Genomic DNA, 15,975 nt, shown 5'->3' on the forward strand with positions numbered 1-15,975 from the left:
TCTGAATAGATTGTTTCTGTGGCTGTTGGGGATGGGAATGCTGAAGTCGATTTCTCTGGTTGCTGGGCCTTGAAGTTCAGGGAAGAATATGCAACTTCATTGTCCTGAAACGCATGAGAAACAATTAAATCAATGTCAAGGGTCATGCCCTCACCTGACCTAGTGTGTTTCAGCACCACTTACTATCACCACTTTGGAACTTTTAGCTTCAGAGAAGGGCTTTTGTGACCCATTATCTCTTCTCTGCTTGGTAAACTCCTGTTGAATGGTCATTAGAAGAGATACATCATAGTATTCATACAATGGAAGACAATACAGCAATGAGAATGAACAAACTATAGATACCCACAACAATGTGAGTGAATCTCACAGAACATAACATTGAACAAAAATAGGCAGACACATACAAGGATATACAGGAGTTTTCATTTATATGAGAGAAAATCAGTAAAACTAATCTAGAGCATTGGAAGTCAGGATAGTGGTTACTCTTGGGTGGGCAATGACTGGAAGGGTTTTTTTAGGGGTAGGTGCTGCTTACATGGGTGTGTTCATTTCATGAAAGTTCATACATTGTGAAGGTATACTTATGTTTTAAGCATTTTTCAGTATATATGTGCACTGTATTAAAAGATTAAGATGAGGAAAAGTTTGTAAAATTATTATAAAGGAAATAGGACCTCGGAAAGTTCTTTATCATGGGAATTATCTTTTGACAGTGAGAGCAGGATCAGACAGAAGGTAGAGAATTATTTAGTGCCTTCTTTGTGCTGGACATTGTGCTGGGTCCTTGACATATGATGTTTAATTCCTTCAGCTTTCCTTAAGGAAGGCAGAAAACTACAGATGACAAAGCTGAGAGTCAAAGAGATTAAGTTACTTGTCCGAAGACACAGAGCTACCAAGAGTCACAGGCAGGATTCAAACACAGGGTGGGCATAATTTCAAAATCCAACTTCTTGCTGTGAGGTAGACTCATTAACCAATATTTCTTCGTTGCTACATTGAGGAACTTTAACCCAAACCTAATCTCACATTTGTGACTTCAAGGATAACTCATTCTAGGGATTTTGCTTAGAGGGGATTGAGTTTATGTTAATTGTGTTGGAATGATTTGCAAAAGGATAGGGAGAATGGTTGTACAACTTCAAGAATGTAATCGATGTCACTGAATCGTACATGTATGAATTGTTGAGTTGGTGTATGTTCTATTGTGTATACTTTCACCACACAGACACACACACTCACACAGACAAACAGAATAACTCATTTCATTCAGAGATATTTCCGTGAGAAAATGAGCCAGTGAAACTGGCTATGCTTACCGTGTCAGAATGGTCCTGACCTGGGGAAGGAAAAGAAGAGTTTCAAATCCGTGAAAATGCAAAGCTGACTTACAGCCTTAGAACAGTGTGTTCCTAGGCTGTTGTGATTTCTGCTGAAGGAGGGGGCAGGTGGTGGAGATGGTAAGCAATGGGGGTGGCCCATGATCAGTTAAGGAATTCCGCTTCCTTAGAGCCTGTGGTCCAGCAGCATTAGTGCCAGAGAAGGGGCAGGTATAGAGCCACAGGAAGCCTCAGTCCACTTCTGAGGATTCTACCAGTTCACAGGCCTTGATTTTTGCCCATATGCATTCTGAGGAACAGGATCCAGAGGCAAGGAGGGGCAATGAGACCCACGGCACCAGGAGCACCCACAAGACAGGGAAAACTCTCACCAAGGGAGAATGCCCACATCCATAATAGAGGCAGGAGGGGAAAGAGTAAGGATGAGGAAATGACTCCTGGAAACTTGTCCATCTTACTCAGGCCTGCTTGGCCTGGACAGAGTGAGCGTTGCTCCTGGGGCTGTGTCTCAGGGGAAACTTTTGAGGTAAGGAAGGGTGTAAAGACCTATTCCAACTTAAAGTTGGGAAACAGAGATTCCTCTGTAAAAATTCAGAAGGCAGGATTTGGGGATCCAGGGTTCTCTGCTAGGGTAGGGCATGTGGTGGATCTTTCCAGCTCTCATCGGGTGAGTGGCTTTACTTACTGTGGTTGGATGCTGAGGGTTTGTGCTCTGTGTTATCGCGCTGGTCGCTTGCCCTAAATAAATATCAGACATCGTGACTGCTATCGCCAACATAGGAACGTTGCTTCCTGAATTCAGAAGGACAGTTCAGCAGCAAACTCCTCAATGTTCATTTACACCACCGTTGGTACTACCTTTCCTTTAGGGCCTTGTTTCTTCAGTCTAACCACTATCTCTTCTAGTGTTGACTCCTTTCCACTTGCTAAATGTGCATATTTGTTGTTGTTGTCCTGTGCCATCAAGTCGATTTGGGACTCACAGAGACCCCACGTGACAGAGTAGAGCTTCCCCATAGGGTTTTCTAGGCTGCAATCTTTGTGGGAGCAGATCTTCAGGTTCTTCTCCTGTGGGGCAACTGGGTGGGTTCTAACCCCCAACCTTTCAGTTAGCAGCCTAGTGCTTAACTGTTGAGCCATGAGTGCTCCCATTCTTTATCAACGGCTTCTGAGTCTATTTCTACCCTGAGACCTTTCCCCTTTTGTTTTCCCAAGGAGTAGATACTGTTTTTTTCCCTCACTATATTTATTGTCAGGAGGTCTTTTGGCTGTGTCTGCTTTCTCTCAGATTCAGTTCCTGTCCTATCCCTCCCTCCTCTGCTACTGTGGTCACCAGAGCACCTGGCTCACTTTCTCTTGCTGTTGCTTTCATTTCCTCATTTTTTCCCCTTTTGAACCCTGGCTTCCCTGACTGGGGAACAGAAGAACATAACTGGGTGTTCCCCTCTAAATGCAGATGGGGATGGGAATATCCATGTCCAAGAGACAATGGGGTACAGGGAGATGAAGGCCAGGGAGGCAGAGACCAGGAGGCCTTAATGCTGAGAAGCAGGAGTTTAGGAAGGAGGAAGAGGAGGCCCAGGCCCAGAGGCAGAGGTGGAGAAGAGTCCTTTCCCTCTCCTAAGCATGGCGGCCAGCCTTTGAGGAAGCAGAACATGAGGAAAGGCATCATACCCGGTAGTGTTTCTGATACACAGAAAGTACACCAGGGTTACTACCACAGCCACCACAGCCACCGCTCCAAACACGATGCCAACAATGGTTCCACTTGGGAGGCCAGAACTTTCTGGAGCAGAATCATAATCTGTCACGGGAAGAAAAAGAAAGGAAATTATTTTACATTGGGGGTGCTCTGGGAAATAGCTCTCAACTTGAAGGGTCTCTACTCATTCCATCAAGGAATAGTTTTCATAGAAGGTCACTGCGAGGCGGTTGATGGACTACCCCTGCAATTTTTTCTCTCTCACTGTGTTTCCAGGTTGATGATCCATCTTGTCTCAATTCCATCCTGGCTTTTCTGCACTCAGATATTTTTGAGGCTTTGGAAATGTGAGAAACGCTGATGGCTATTTTTGTGTTATTAGAACTTCCCTCTTGACTTTCCACTTTTTCGTGGTTACATCTTGTTCTCAGTTGCCTGGGTATGGCAGCCATGAATAAGTACCTCTCAGATCTCCTGTGGTGAGTTTTTAACTGAGTAAAGGGGCAGGCTAATGCACTCTGAATTCACCACCTGTTTGTGCAGAGACCATGCTTCCCACAGGCTGCAGCAGAGGTGCTACAGCAGACCAGTTTTTGGGAGACAGTTTCTTCTGATAGGTGACTGGCTCGAGGACTCGCCATAGGCCCTGTGAAAATGCCCTTAGAACCACACTGCAACCTAAAACTTCCTTCCCTCCCTTTCTCCTTCACAGGGATCAGATCTGTGTCTTGATCTGGGACTCTCCCAGGCTCCTCCCACTCCTGCCCCATTTCCCTTACAGGCATTTTCCCTGATAAAGTTCTTGCTTGTTTAATGGCAAGAAAACTCACGGATGAAGCTTAAATTTTGCACTTAAGTCTTTTTTTTTTTTTTTTTTGCATTTGTTGTTTTATTCCCTTTAATAGTGTTTTTCTTTAATTAAATTTCCAGTGTTGATATTGAATGTGTGATAGTTTATCTACAAGGGGCACCATTCTAGTCACTATAATTTTAATCCAGACTTTGTGTAAATTGATTTTAAATTATAGTTTTTTTTACTCTTTAAAAGAATCAGTAATCATAGAATAAAGGGACTGGCCCGGAAAGGCCGTTCAACAATTATTTTAAATGCTTTGTTCAAGAAAGCCTTTCTAGGTTTTATTAGCAGATGGTTTCAATACCAAATATCACTTCCATTGATTTTCCCAGGTCTTTAGGCATTTTCTTTTAGGCATTATCAAAAATGGCACAGATGGTTAAGTGCTAGTCTATGAACCCAAAGGTTGGCCACCTTGGAAGAAAGTCCCGGCAATCTGCACTTAATTTTCAACCGCCTTTTTTCCCTCCCATGTTTAGTCAATAATCATGTCCCAATGGGTTTCTCTGTGATGCGCTTTTTCCCCATATATAAGACTTTCTGCATCTGTTTCTACTTTTCTCTATTGCTACCATTTCGGGCTTAGCCCTTACCAGTTAACCCAAGGCTGACTGTTAATGCTAGATACTGTTTGGAGCCCTGGTGGTGCAGTGGTTAAGAGCTCATCTGCTAACCAAAAGTTTGGCAGTTTAGATCCACCAGCCACTCCTTGGAAACCCTATGTGGGAGTTCTACTCTGTCCTATAGGGTCCCTATGAGTCAGAATTCATTTGATGGCAACAGGCTTATGTGCCACGCCCTGTGCTAAATACTTTACATTTATCTCATTTGATCCTTACAATCATCCTGTCACACAGACATTATTCCCATTATATAGATGAAAAAACTGAGGCTTAGAGTGGTGAAAAAACTTACCCAAAGTCTTATGGCTAATAAGAGGTGGATCTAGGATTTGACTCCAGGACTACCCGACTTAAAGCTTAATGATAATAGTAGTAATAATAACAGCTAACATTTATGGAACATTTTCTATTTGTGTGGCATTTTGCTAAGGGTTTAGTTGATTATTGCATTAAACCTTTAAAACAATCTTGTGAAGCAGGCGAACTTACTGCAATCTTCAGTTGAGAAACCTGAGGCTCAGGACATTAAGAACCTTGTGCCAGTTTGCACAGTGGATATCAGCCCTGGAATATGACACTTAAAAACATCTTTGTTTTAGAGACTGAGCTCTTGACCACTTTACCATTACTTACTGTAATTGTCTCTTAACTGATATTCTGCCCCTGTGACATTGATCCGTTCTGTATACCATTGGTAGAGTTAATCTATCCAGAGAAGATGTAGGAGTGGATGAGGGGTCACTCACATGTCACAGTCAGGTTGAGGGGATCACTTTTGCTGGAACTGACTGGGTTGTAGACCTCACATTGATACTCCCCAGTATCCTCCCTCCTGATGGGGTCTATGGTGAGGGAGCTGTTGTCCTGGGACAGCGTCGTCCTCTCCGTGAGCGGCAGGATCTGCCCTTTGAAGATCCATCTGATGGAGATTTCAGCATGGTTGGTGAGGCAGGTCAGGGTCACAGGGCCCTCATTTTCTGTGACTGTGGTGTTGCTGGCTTGGATGGAAGGCTTTGTCACTGACTCTGTGGAGAAACAGAGGAGGTGACCGTGGGAGGGCCTGGTGCTGGGGCTACTCTTCTTCCTGTGATATCTCTGCCAGATTACAGGTCCCATGGTGAGCTCTGAAAGGTGATCCAGAAGGTGGTCCTGACCCTCTGCAGAGGTTATGTGTCTGTCTAGATATTGATCTGTAAGGACATGGTGGCCTATCCCCTCACTAGGAAATAAGTGCAGCCCACTGACTCTCTGAAGTATCTGCATATCTGCACTGGGACCTCTTCCCAGACCACATGTCCATCCACATTGTCATCAGGTGGAATTTTTCTTCTCTAGACACTTGTGTGACCCTTTCCGAGGGCCTCCTGTGACTTTGTAACAAATCAGGTGCCTCTCTAGTAGACAATTTTGAGGGTGGAAATGGCAGGCTGCCTGTCCTGTCTATTTCTGGGACAGGGCAGCTTCACATACAGAAGGGAACGTGTTTCCTTTTTGTTAAATAATAGAGAGTAAGCCTGGCCCAGTCATCACTATCTTAGGGCTGCACTGTTTTAGCAAGATTAGGAGACAGCACACCTGAACCTGTTCCACACTCTTGAGCCGGACTACAGATAGTCAGAACAGGGCTGGTGAACAGGTTTGCGGGGGACAGAGCAGAGAGGCAGAACTCCATCCGGCCATCACCCCACTGGAGGTTGTTTCATCCTCTCATTTGGGAAAACATGTGAGCCTGTTGGAAGACTTGTGTGTCCCTTATAGCACGTGGAGTCAGTGAAAGAAAACAGATGAAAGAAAATGACAAGTTAGTGACAGAGAGAACACTAGACCTTGAAGACTCTTCTTTCCTCTCTCACTCTGAAGCTCCCTGACATTCCATGGGGCTTTCTGAGGCTGACAGAGCCCCATCCCCACATTCCAGGCTGGACCCAAGGACTGGCCTGAGAAATAAGAAGAAAAAGTAGAGGGAATAGTTTCAAGAGATGTAGTCAGAGGGCTCAGGGACAGATTTTGGGATTTGTGTGTTCCCAGGGGACACAGATTGGAAAATAACCTCTTAAAGGATTTTTTTCAGAAAACCAGACCAACGTCCACCCCAGAGCTCAGTGCTGAAGTTCCAGGGAGCCATTTTCCAGAGACTGTGATAGTCTTGATGGTGGTTCTATTGAAGCCAGTGGCATTGTTATGGACATGGCAGGTATAGTTCCCACTATCACTCACAGTGATGCTGGGGATAAAGAGCACTTGTGTGGATTGCAAATAGGTCCCATTGATAAGCCAAGAATACTGTGCAGGTGGGTTGGAGGTCGCATTGCAGGAGAGAGTGAGGTTGGCCCCTGGTGGGTAATACCAGTATGAGGGGGAAATGGTGGGGGTGTCCGGGCCATTTGGAGCAAACAGAAGAAAGCCATTTTGTGATGTAACCGGAGGGAAGAGGAAGCTCCCGGTCTGATAAGGGCCACAGCATCCCTGTGAGGCTTGTTTTAAAAAGTCCCACACAACAACCTCCTGACTTTTCTGGGCCTACTCTGAGACCATCAACCGGTTTCTCCCGTCCCAGTTCTTGACCCCGAGCATCTCAAAACAGAAGCAGCCCCTCCCCTCCTTTTCTGGTGGCATGGCTAGACCAACCCAGATTTACCTGGGAAAGGAAGTCATGGCCAGCCTGGGTGTCCAGGGGCTGAGGGTCAGTGTACGTGGACCTGAAAGGACTGACGTGGCCTGGCTCTAAAAGTGTGGACTTGGGGAGGCAGCCTGTGCCATGTGGAAACAAAAGTTACTCACAGAGAACATTCAGGATGAATGGGTCACTACGGCGGGCATTCACTTGGTTCCAGGTTCTACACTCATAGGGTCCTGTGTCATTCCTTGTGACACTGTATACAGTAAGGGTCCTGTTGTCCGAGGACAGCTCCAGCCTGTCAGTCTCTGGGAGGCTCTGATTGTTTATCAACCACAGGTAGGTTGTGTCCTGAGTGTCAGGGCCACACGTTAATGTTACAGAGTCCTGCTCTTCCACGGGGTTGGGGTGGTTGCTGGTGATGAAGGGTGTGGGTAACTCTGTTGTCAGATAACAGACAAATTACCCTGTTTAGTGTCTTTGATTCCTGCAAAGGCATCTTTCATCAGAATTGGCATTGCCTATCTCTCAGGCAACCTGGAGTCTTTAAAATATAAAGCAGGCCCTTGTATTACAAGATAAATACCTGACAATTTGAGTGCTCAGAGAATGTAAGGCCTACCTACCTTATTCTGTCTCTGGGAAAAAGCACAGACTTTCTCAAGTGCTAAGTAGCAGTGTTTACTCAAGGAAAGTCATAGGACTGGGGATCAGAGATCATCCATGGCCTCTCCTGGGCTCTTCCGTGACCAGCTGACTGCCTGGCTGACCTTAGCTTCCTCACCTGGAACTTTTGATTGCTGAGGTCCCTCCAGCTGCACAATTCTATACTGCCCTTATCAGATGTGTCTTCTCCGAAACACAACTTTTTGTTCAGAGGTATCCCAGATGTGAGTCATGATGGCACTTCTAGTTGTTCTTAAACCTGAGGATATGGGGCAACCCGTCCTGGAGACTAGGTGTCATGAGCAGAAACTACGCTTAAGGAGACCAGGAGCAAGCCTGGTGGTCAGGCTGTGGGGCTTTCAGATGAGGGGCAGTTCTTACCAGTTTTTGATGGTGACTAATGAGATGCCATGGCCCAATAAAGGACAGAGCCAAGTCTAAGGGATGATTTAGAAAAGAGTCCGGGAATAGGCAGGAGCTGTGGGACTCTGAACATCACACCAAAGACAAGGACAGGAGTCACAAGTAAAGTGTGCCTCCAGGCTTTGGGGACTGCACCCTCCCCAGTCTGACCACAGGTGGCATCAGAACAGGGCTGGTGCATGGGACTGCAGGGGTCTGAGCAGAGAGGCGGAACTCCTTCCTGCCCATCGCCCCGGTGGAGGTTGTTTCGTCCTCTCATTTGGGAAAACATGTGAGCCTGTTGGAAGACTTGTGTGTCCCTTATAGCACGTGGAGTCAGTGAAAGAAAACAGATGAAAGAAAATGGCAAGTTAGTGACAGAGAGAACACTAGACCTTGAGGACTCTTCTTTCCTCTCTCACTCTGAAGCTCCCTGACATTCCATAGGGCTTTCTGAGGCTGACAGAGCCCCTCCCCACATTCCAGGCTGGACCCAAGGACTGGCCTGAGAAATAAGAAGAAAAAGTAGAGGGAATAGTTTCAAGAGATGTAGTCAGAGGGCTCAGGGACAGATTTTGGGATTTGTGTGTTCCCAGGGGACACAGATTGGAAAATAACCTCTTAAAGGATTTTTTTCAGAAAACCAGACCAACGTCCACCCCAGAGCTCAGTGCTGAAGTTCCAGGGAGCCACTTACCAGAGACTGTGATAGTCTTGATGGTGGTTCTATTGAAGCCAGTGGCATTGTTATAGACACGGCAGGTATAGTTCCCAGCATCACTCGCAGTTATGTTGGGGATAAAGAGCACTTGTGTGGATTGCAAATAGGTCCCATTGATAAGCCAAGAATACTGTGCAGGTGGGTTGGAGGTCGCATTGCAGGAGAGAATGAGGTTGGCCCCTGGTGGGTAATACCAGTATGAGGGGGAAATGGTGGGGGTGTCCGGGCCATCTGGAGCAAACAGAAGAAAGCCATTTTGTGATGTAACCGGAGGGAAGAGGAAGCTCCCGGTCTGACAAGGGCCACAGCATCCCTGTGAGGCTTGTTTTAAAAAGTCCCGCACGATAACCCCCTGACTTCTCTGAGGGTGATCTGAGATCATCAACCGGTCTCTCCCATCCCAGTTCTTGACCCCGAGCATCTCAAAACAGGACCAGCCACTCTCCTTCTCATCTGGCGGCATGACTAGACCAACCCAGATTTCCCTGGGAAAGGAAGTGATTGCCAGGGCCAGTGTACTTGGACCTGAGAGGTTGGATGTGGTCTGGCTCTGATAGTGTGGATTTGGGCCAGCAGCCTATGCCATGTGGGAACAGAAGTTACTCACAAAGAACGTTTAGGATGAATGGGTCACTACGGCGGGAATTCACTTCGTTCCGTGTTCTGCATTCATAGGATCCTGTGTCATTCCTTGTGACACTGTATACAGTAAGGGTCCTGTTGTCCGAGGACAGCTCCAGCCTGTCAGTCTCTGGGAGGCTCTGACTGTTTATCAACCACAGGTAGGTTGTGTTCTGAGTCTCAGGGCAACATGTTAAGGTTACAGAGTCCTGGTCCTCCACAGGGTTGGAGCTGTTGCTGATGATGAAGGGTGTGGGTAACGCAGCTGTTAGATAACAGAGAAAAGATTATCCCATTTAGTGTTTTTGATTCCTCCAAAGCATCTTTCAATCAAAGCTGGCATTGCATAGCTCTCAGTCAACCTGGAGTCTTTAAAATATAAAGCAGGTCTTTGTAGTACAAGATAAATGCCTGACAGTTCCAGTGCTCAGAGAATGTCAGACCTACCTGCCTTATTCTATCTCTGGGAAAAAGCCCAGACTTTCTCAAATGTAATGAAGTAGCAGTGTTTGTTCATGGAGAGTCACAGTCTGGGGATCAGAGATCACCCGGGGCCTCTCCTGGGCTCTTCTCTGACCAGCTGACTGCCTGACCGACCTCAGTTTCCTCACCTGGAACTTGTGCTTGCTGAGGTCCCTCCAGCTGTACAGTTCTACATCGCCCAGATCAGGCGTGTCTTCTCCGAAACACGATTTTTGTTCAAAGATATCCTAGATGTGGGCAGTGATGGGACTTCTAATTGTTCTTAAACCTGAGGATATGGGACAACCTGTCCTGGAGACTAGGTTTCATGAACAGAAATTACACTCAAGGAGACCAGGAACAAGCCCAGTAGTTGGGCTGCGGGGCCAGAAGATGGGGGGCAGTTCTTTCTGGTGTTTGACTGTAACTGACGAGATACTATGGCCCTATAAATGATAGAGCTGAGTCCAAGAAATGATCTAGGAAAGAGTGAGGGAACAGGCAGTAGCTGACTGGCTTAGGAAGCAGAACCATGTTCTCTTTGGTCTTTAGTGTCCCTCCTCCCGTGGCTAAGGGCAGGTGAGGACCATGTTTATCTTTCCTGGGATGCATGTGGATGGTTTCAAATGCAGAGGGATTGCTGGTGGCAAGTAGGGGGAGCACGAACTTGCTGAAGATCTAGCCCTCATGGACCATTCGTGTTTCGTGGATCTGGCATAAATTCCATTAAATGTTTAAATTTCTTCTGTATGTGAAAATTATTATTAATGGTTTAAAGATCTGAGGCCAATTGTCTGAAGGAAGATTTCTCTAGAGAACAGTGGAACATCTTAGGCCAAGCTCTGAAGTCTAGCAAGGATCACATTATGGTCAAAGGAAGATGCTGAAGCCTGTTTGAAACCAGAGACTTCCTGGGTGGGGAGAGAGAGTAGATCCTGCTAAGGGGACAGAATTGATCAGAGGGAATTCTGAGGTGTCTCAGTACAAAAGGAGGAAAACATCACATTAGCAGAAATTATGTGTTATATTAATCGTTTTAGAAAAGAGCTCCCTGTCACTGATTCCTCATGGAGAGTCGGGTACAATGGGAGGCAACTCGACAGAGGCCTGTAGAATGCTTCCTTTCTTTTCTTTAGACCTCATGAGTGATGCCATCAAAACAACAACAAAACAACAACAACAACAGTAAAAACAACTAGAGTTTAATGAAACCGACTAGCTAACTGCCTGACCAACCTCGGTTTCCTCATGTGGAACCTACCTTTGCTGAGGTCCCTCCAGCTGCACAATTCTTCATTGCCCAGCCCAGTTGTGTTTTCTCTGAGATCTCCCTGTTTAAGGATATTCTGGAGATGGTTACGAGCGGGACTTTTCATTGTCCTTAAACCTAAGGAGATGGGGCAGCCTGGCCTGGGGACAGGGTGTCATGAGCAGAATAACACCCAGGGGGAGACCAGGAGCAAGCCTGGTTGTCAGCCACAGTGATAGTAACTGAAGCGACAGTGGCTCATGCATCTCCCATCTGAGGACTCCACCTCATGACCATGGTGGTGTAATGAGGAAGACATTTGGCTATGGAATAGAGAGTAAACTTAATCAACGGCACATGGTCTGGAAGCTCCACCCTGAAGAAAGTTCTCAGAACTACTGTGGGACTGTGAGCATCACACCAAAGACAAGGGCATGAGCCATGAGTACAACGTGCGTCTATGCTTTGGGGGCTGCAGACCTATTCCCTCCGACTTTCGCTCATGGTTGGATCGGTGCAGACAATGGATCAAGGTGTACATCCATCCTGCATGGCCTGTCCCACATATTGGCATCACTAAGGGGAAGAACCCTGGACAGGGACATAGTGGAAGCTTGTTCTCCTGGGGACTTGGGTACATTGGCTGGTGGCGGAGTCCTCCCAGTGGCTGGTGCTTAGACTGATTTCTTTGGCCTTTACTGTTTCCTGGGAAGGGGAGCCTGGCCATAGCATCGGTAGAAGAGAACATGTCTGTCAGTATCTGGGGAAAGGTTAAGTGGTGGAGGAAGCTGTGTAGCAGGGCAATTCCAGCTGAATTGAAGGAGGAGGAAGATGAGGGACATGGAAGGAGCAGACATAGCCAGAAATGCCCTTGGCAGTGAGCAGCGGGGGTTCATGAGTTCACAGACACGAAGATCCAAGGGTTCCCATGTGACCCAGAAACAGGACCAGCACATCTGAAACCCTCTCCACTGAGCAGCACCAGAGTCAACATGAGACCTGACCCCCGAGGCAGCTTTAGGAGCAGGCAGCCAGAGGGAGGGACCATGGGTCGCAGACACCTGGAGGGCCCGGGGGCCCAGGGTAACTGAACATCCTGGGAACCTGGAAGCAGGGAGCGTGTGGACTGGCTGTGTGGGGGTGGAGGCCTGGACATACCTGGCACTGACTGATTGTTGGTGTAAGTAATTTAGTTATAGGGTAAAACCAGATTAATTATTCATTTGCTCTGACACCGCCTCCCCCCAACAAAATCTCTCCCTTAGAACTGGGGAGTCTACGAAGAAAGGATCTAAACGAGTGGTTGCTCTTAGTGTCTGCACCTCTAATAGGGCCACCCAGGCTGGAGGAAAGGTCAGGGCTGTCACTGCAGACAGGCCTTGGTGTGATTCTGATCTGCTAGTCATGGTCTGTGTGACCCTGATTCAGTGACTATTTTCCTCCATGCCTCAGTTTCTCCTCAGTAAAATCAGAGACAGGATAAGGGGTATCTGGCTTGCAACATTGTCTGTGAATTAACCTTAAAATATTCACAATTATCTGACCTAAAGCTGGGTACAGAGGCGCTGCCCAAATAACCAGATAAACTGCATCTATAATTGTTTGTCTCAAGGAGACGGCACCCTTAGGTCGAAAAGGAGCTGCCTGTAGCATCTTCTTCCCTTTTCCTTCCTCCCGGAGATGCTGACCTCCTATGGGGTCTTTTAAGCTCCCCGGGGCAGTCAGCTAATGGCCTGGGGCCCATGGCCATCTGTGGTCTCGAAATTGAGTCTCAAGGGAGGGACTCAGCTGTCCAGAATAGCTCTTGGGGCTGAGCCCTGGCTTGTCACCAGCTCCAAGTGCTCCGGGACTTGGGCAATCAGTAAATTGTTCCTCTCTATCAGACCTGTCATGGAGGCCAAGATGCAACCCTGGCTGCAGGCTCCTCAGGATCACCTGGAGTCTGAAGGCCTGGGACAGGGCCTGGGGCAGGGACTTCTGGTGCTGACCTGCTCTGTGAGGATCCCAGGGCCTCCACGGGCCAGGACCTGACCTCTAGGCTGTTTTTCAGAACCATGTTCACAGGAAGGAGACCAGGGGGATGGACCGAGTGATCTCCCCCTGTTGAGTTACTCCCCACCTGAGTCTCCTTCACTCTGCTGTGAATGTCTTCAGGGTCTGGATTCGGGAAGGGAATTCTGATCTAAATGCTCAAAACCTAAGTATGGAATGCAGAGGGGTGTATAGGCACTGCAAAGGGTCCAGGCCTGTCAATCTTGATCTTTAAAGTAGAATTAACCGCACCCCATGCCCAGATGTCAGAGAGGAGTTACTTACGGTATACGCGGATCTGTCCAGCTATCTCAGTGGGACCAAACATGGTTGTTATTTGTAGTGTGTAGACTCCTGAGTGGTTCAGGGTGACATTCTGGATCAGCAGCGACCCGTTGTGGTATATTGTCTCTCGACCAGTGTAGGCAGGCCCCAAAACTTTTGTTTGAGTTTGTGATGCATATGATACAATTCTATCATTGTTTCCTGTACTTTCCCCTTTGTACCAGATGTAGACGAAAATGTCTTCTGGTGGATTGCTGAGAAGTAGAAGAACATCATTTCCTTCAGCAGCATTGAGTGGCACCGATTCAATGGTGGGTTGGGCTGGGATGGATGGGCTCCAGAAGATTAAAAGTGAGACTAGGAGGGAATGAGAGAAATCAATCAACATTTGGACAGTTGTATTGGGGTGGAAAGTTGGAGCCCGTGAGTCTGAGCAGGTCTTTTTCAGCCCTTGGACATGGAGTTTGTGTGTTTCCTAAGTCAGCATTACTTCAGCGCCTTGGAACCTGTTATTTCCTCTTTTTCTAATACTCTCCCCCTGGTGTCTTTATGGTTCACTCACTCACTGTCCTCAGTCACCTACTCCCACTTGGTGGCCTCCTTGGGGGCTGCCTTCCCTGACACCTCATTTACAGACCCTCTCTCTTCACTTTCTGACCTTTCGCCGCTCTCGGTCCTCCATGGCACTTAGGAACCCCTGACACCCCATACAGGTCTATTTGCTTCTCTGTCTCTCTCTCCCCTAGACATGAGCTCCACGCGGGCAGACACTGGTCTTGTGTGTTGTACCCCTAGTGCCCAGATAGGTCTGCAAATACCTGGGGGAATGAATCAGTGAAGGTTCCTAGGGCCCCTACAAGTCGTGGTGTTTATTTGTCCATTTCTGAGATTGGTAGGTATTTCAGAATTTATTGTTTCCCCCAAGATCATTGCTTTGGAGTCGATTCTGACTGATAGCGGCCCTGTAGGATAGAATAAACTGCTCCATGGGGTTTCCAAGGAGCACTTGGTGGATTCCAAATTCTCTGAACTTTTTGTTAGCAGCTCAGCTCTTACCCACTGTGCTAGGAGATAATTAATTTGGAAAACATGTAGCAATTGTGGTTTTACTCCCCATTACCAATACCTGTTCAATGACACTTCCTGTTTCTGGGCCCTCCTCCCCCTTCTGTGTTCCCTCCACTGCAGCTCCACAGGGAGCTATCTGTCACTCCCCAAACCCTTGTCCTCCCAGGAGACCCCAGCTAGTCACTGACCCCCCAGCCCAGAGAATCTTCCCTTCTCACCTGTGAGCAGGGACCCCTGCCAATGGACACCCCCTCTGCGGGGAGATGCTGAGGGAGGCTCCATGGATCTCTGCTGCCTGCTCTTTGTGCCCTCTGTGGGGAAGAGCTCTGGCTCCAGAAATATAAATGCTCCTGTCTCAGAGGTGTCTGCTCTGCTGTCCTTCCTCCCTCTGCACTGAGCCTCCTCCTGGGCGGAGCTTCCCCAGGTCACGTGGGGGGATTCTCCCCTAGATAGCCTCTCTCCTCCCCTCCGCTTTCATTTCTGGTCCATAAGTTCCCTTCTTTCCTTTTCCTGTCTGTTTATGTTTAGGTTCCCTGGAAACTGCTGCTGCCTCTTGCCTGCTCAGCCTTTATCCTTCCTCCTACCCCATCCTGATTGTTGGGGTAGGGACAACGCTAGGGACCTCAGCCTCCAGGGCTGGGCATTTCCCAGAGCTCTGGGTCAGGGTGCACAGTCACCTCTCCCCTACCGTTCTCTTTAATCCCATTTGGTTTTTCCCTTTAGAGCAGGAGCCTGGGGAACTCTTGTCACCTGGGATGTCACCTGGCTGTGCATCAGAGTCACCTGTGGGACTTTATAAAGCAGCCAGTGTCCAGGTGATGCCATAGAAATGCTGCTTTAGCAGCTACCCAGGTAATGCTGATGCCCATCCAGGCTGAGAGCCAACGATCTGTGTGGTGGGGTGGGCTTCTCACCCTCTCCCATGCGTATGTAGAGTCTGAGGACCCTGTTAAATGCAGATTCTGACTCAGTGGGTGCGAGGTGGGCCTGAGAGTGCATCTACCAGGCTCTTAGGTGGTGCTGATCCTTCTGGCCTGTGGACCACACTTGGAATACCCAGGCTGTCAGGGACCTCTGTTCCTGAGAATGACCCACCCACATCAGCATTGGCCTCTGCCATTTCCTGGTCTCGGGTCTGTGAGCAGCAGACAAGGAACCGCTGGGGTCCCCTAACCCAGGGATGATTTCCTATGTGACACAGAAACCTGCTGGACACCCAGGGCTTTCCAGTGTTCTGAACTGCACTAACCCATTAGGGACCCTATAGGACAGAGTAGACCTGCCCCACATGGTTTCCAGTGAGTGGCTGGTAGATTCGAACTGCTG

At 47.8% G+C, this 15,975-nt stretch overlaps 1 protein-coding gene and 1 long non-coding RNA gene across 2 annotated transcripts in view; both read right to left on the reverse strand.

Moving 5' to 3' along the window:
- LOC100671157 (CEA cell adhesion molecule 1) overlaps positions 1–14,971 on the reverse strand; it is a 113,643-nt gene extending 98,672 nt beyond the window's left edge. Inside the window, 6 exon segments of the mRNA XM_064293748.1 lie at positions 6,664–6,911; positions 7,309–7,584; positions 8,910–9,164; positions 9,541–9,819; positions 13,582–13,938; positions 14,868–14,971. Coding sequence (XP_064149818.1) covers positions 6,664–6,911; positions 7,309–7,584; positions 8,910–9,164; positions 9,541–9,819; positions 13,582–13,938; positions 14,868–14,931 — 1,479 coding nt within the window. The 5' untranslated portion in view covers positions 14,932–14,971.
- Positions 10–2,101, reverse strand: LOC135232771 (uncharacterized). Its single transcript, XR_010323338.1, has 3 exons — positions 2,032–2,101; positions 1,326–1,345; positions 10–104 (listed from the first exon to the last, which is right to left on the reverse strand). It is a non-coding gene; the product is annotated as an uncharacterized LOC135232771 (long non-coding RNA).
- Positions 14,972–15,975: the final 1,004 nt, after the last annotated feature.

Source organism: Loxodonta africana, chromosome 11 (assembly GCF_030014295.1).
Source record: "Loxodonta africana isolate mLoxAfr1 chromosome 11, mLoxAfr1.hap2, whole genome shotgun sequence".
Lineage (NCBI taxonomy): Eukaryota > Metazoa > Chordata > Mammalia > Proboscidea > Elephantidae > Loxodonta > Loxodonta africana.